At 41.8% G+C, this 3,896-nt stretch overlaps 1 protein-coding gene across 1 annotated transcript; it reads left to right on the forward strand.

Annotated features, from left to right (window-relative positions):
* Positions 1-384: 384 nt before the first annotated feature.
* gjd2b (gap junction protein delta 2b) lies at positions 385-3,625 on the forward strand (the record flags this gene model as incomplete). The annotated part of the gene is made up of 2 exons (XM_080047835.1): positions 385-455; positions 2,788-3,625. 2 exons carry the CDS (start codon positions 385-387, stop codon positions 3,623-3,625), a joined length of 909 nt encoding a protein of 302 aa, XP_079903961.1.
* Positions 3,626-3,896: the final 271 nt, after the last annotated feature.

The raw sequence follows: 3,896 nt of genomic DNA on the forward strand, positions 1-3,896 counted from the left end.
CACACACACACACACGCACATACATACACACACACGCACACACACACACACAGGAGGACCCATAGACATACAATAGTGATCAGTTCGGCACAATGTTGAGTGGATCTGACCAGGCGTGAGTCCCTGGCTCCTGCAAAACACCAGTGTGCATGTGACGCAAAGGAGTCTACTTAAGGTGGATTAGCGCTGAGCTCAGGACTCTCTGCCAATCAGAAGAGAGTGGACAGGCTGCACAGAGGGAGACACGCGCACAAACACACACCCGTTCATTCAGTGGATAATGTCGGAGCTCTCCGACACGTACAGAAAAAAGGGAATAATAAGACCCTCCGTTTTTTCAGTAGAGTTTTTCGCCTTAGTGTGAACTTTTCCGAATGAGCCATAATGGGGGAGTGGACCATATTAGAGCGCCTCCTGGAGGCGTCCGTCCAGCAGCACTCTACTATGATCGGAAGGTAAGAGTTTAGGAGGAAATGAAAGAAACCTGTGTTACTCTTCTTGGAATGGAAGAAGGAGTCGGATTCAAAATGTTTCAGTGTCAACCCATTATGGAGCTAGAGAGAAACACACAGCACCAAAAGGAAAAGCAAACCCTAGAAAGCCCTGTTTGGTTATTCAAATATATATGTTTTTATCATTAAGGATAATGTAGAGGGCAAGTAGAAATTGATATTGACATTATGATGAATTAGACTGCCACAGTGGGGTCTAACGCTGTTATTTCAGCACTGGACAGCTCCCACACTGAATACATGATATAACTGATTTCTGCTGCAAACTAGGTAGCACCTTCCTTGATCTACCTGAAGGTCTGCCAGTGGAAATACAGAGCACTTTTTTATAAGTCACCCAGTTTCAACGCTGCCATACTGAGAAATACAGAGAGAGATTTGTGGAGCTGATTAGCTTAATCAACTTTGTGTCCACTTGTTTGGCGATGGCTTGAATGTAACAGACATTCATTTACAGTATATGAAAAAGTTACACACTATAGCTTGCAATTCCTTTTCAAATCTAAAACATGTCTCACAGTCAAAGTGAGACAGAAACATGCAATACATTTGACAATTCAAAACAGATTTAAATGGTTATCTCAGATCTGATCAGCAAATCACTTTGGAACATATGTCACTGAAAAGTGAACACTCGGTAACAGAAGTAGGTTAGTAGTAGTTTTTTGTTTGTGGGTTTGTAGCATTTTAAAGTCAGTAATTTCCATTAGGCGTTGATTTCCATTTTAAGTATTTTATTTCAACAATTTTCATTTTCATGAAATTAACATTACACAGTGCATACGTAAAGTATTCACAGCGCTTCACTTTTTCCACATTTCGTTATGTTACAGCCTGGAATAACTCTGGATTAAATTTAGTTTTTTTCTCAGAATTCTACACATAATACCCCATAATAACAACTTAAAAAAAGTTTGTTAAAGAATTTTGCAAATGTATTAGAAATAAAAAATGGAAATATAATATATTCATAAGTATTCACAGCCTTTGCTCAATACTTTGTTGTGGCTCCTTTGGCAGCAATTACAGCCTCAAGTCTTTGGGAATATGAAGCCACAAGCTTGGCACACCTATCTTTGGCCAGATTCGCCCATTCCTCTCAACCTCCATCAGGTTGGATGGGGACGTCAGTGCACAACCATTTTCAGATCTCTCCAGAGATGTTCAATGGGATTAAGGTCTGAGCTCCGGCTGGGTCATAGGACATTCACAGAGTTGTCCTGGAGCCACTCCTTCGATATCTTGGCTGTGTGCTTAGGGTCTTTGTCCTGTTGAAAGATGAACCGCCACCCCAGTCTGAGGTCAAGAGCGCTCTGGAGCAGGTTTTCTTCCAGGATGTCTCTGTAAATTGCTGCATTCATCTTTCCCTCTATCCTGACTAGTCTCACAGTTCCTGCCGCTGAAAAACATCCCCACAGCATGATGCTGCCACCACTATGCTTCTTACTGCATGTCATCCCCCCCCCCTCTCTCCCCATTTCCCCGCTATCTCTCTCTGATCTTGAACTGTCCAATAAAGGTTAAAATAACGAAAATATATCTTTGAAAGAAAATATAAGATGTAATAATATTGACTAAGTAGAATAAAAGTTTGTTGTAATTTAAAATTTAAAACTTTCTTGAGGCAATATGTCACAGTGCACATATTTACTTTTATTGATGTGTAGATGCCCTATTTACTGTGTGGTAACACAGTTAAAGTGAGGTATGATTTGATTAGGGAATCAACATCCTCTCTACATTTAAAGCCAACAAGATGTTCACTGTAATGGACAGTCAAGCAGGATTTTTTCTCATAGAAAATGTATTGGAACTAATGCTGCCTGGAGGGTAGAATAAAAGTATTATAGCATGTTTTACATGATGGTTAGCAGAAAGGTACATGGAAAATAAAAAGTTAAGAGATAACACATGACCATCCTCTTGTGACTGCAAATCCTGTGACCCCTTATGGGGTTCTCACCTGGGAACCACTTGCCCCAGACAAAGCCTTGGTTTGTCCAGTCCTTTGTATAGCCTCACTGTTGCTCACCAGGCAGCTTTAGGAACAGCCACTCAAAAACAAAACGATTGTTTCAGTATCATTGATAAATTACACTAAATATGGATACAATTAATGAATAACACAGGTTCTAACTTTGTGAGATACCTCTCAGAAGAAGCCAGAATCACATATGTATTTAAACAAAAAAACGTCTGTGAGGCCTGTGCACAGAAAGGGGGTGTAAAGTCAACACAACTATTGGAAATGTGAATCTATTTCTGTTTCCCTCAGGATCCTACTGACAGTGGTGGTCTTCTTCCGTATCCTGATTGTGGCGATAATTGGAGAGACTGTGTACGAGGACGAGCAGTCCATGTTCCTGTGTAACACCTTACAGCCGGGCTGTAACCAGGCCTGCTATGACAGCGCTTTCCCCATCTCCCACATCAGATACTGGGTGTTCCAGATCATCATTGTGTGCTGCCCCAGCCTCTGTTTCATCACTTACTCTGTGCACCAGTCAGCCAAGCAAAAGGAGCGCAGCTTCTCCACCGTGTACGTCTCTCTGGACAAAGACAAGGACTCCACGAAGAGAGAGGACGGCAAGAAGAGCAAGAACCTCATTGTGAACGGAGTTCTGCAGAACACAGAACACTCCAACAAAGAGGCAGAGCTCCCCGAGGTTAAGGACATCCTTTACTCTGCCCTGCGGCCTCCAAAGTCCAAAATGAGAAGGCAGGAGGGCATCTCCCGGTTTTATATTATCCAGGTGGTGTTCAGAAATGCACTGGAAATAGGATTTCTGGTGGGTCAATATTTCTTGTATGGATTCACTGTTCCTGCTGTGTATGAGTGTGATCGATACCCTTGCATCAAAGATGTAGAGTGCTATGTTTCCAGGCCAACAGAGAAGACTGTGTTTCTGGTCTTCATGTTTGCGGTCAGTGGCGTCTGCGTAGTTCTGAACTTGGCAGAGCTCAACCACCTCGGCTGGAAGAAGATCAAGAACGCTGTGAGAGGAGTGCAGGCCAGGAGGAAGTCCGTTTATGAGATCCGGAACAAAGACTTGCCCAAGATGAGTATGCCAAATTTCAGTAGCAATAAATCCAGTGATTCTGCATATGTTTAACTACATGTTGTTTAAGATCAGAATCTTAATAGCAGTATGAATAGCAATTCATATAGTTTTAGTCTTGAAAATAGACAATTAAACCATTGTGAAACTGAAGGGGATTTTCAGTGAAAGTCAACGGTTCCAGGAAACAAAGCAAATTGCATTACAAACCAGTGAGCTTCCTTTCCACCTTTGCAGACTGTTTTACAAGAACTTAGATTGTATTGATTGTGAAGAGACACATAATTTCAAACTGATTCCTAAGGACTCAAGTTAAAGGTGCTAC

This window comes from Ammodytes marinus (assembly GCF_949987685.1).
Source record: "Ammodytes marinus genome assembly, chromosome: 19".
Taxonomy (NCBI): Eukaryota; Metazoa; Chordata; class Actinopteri; order Uranoscopiformes; family Ammodytidae; genus Ammodytes; species Ammodytes marinus.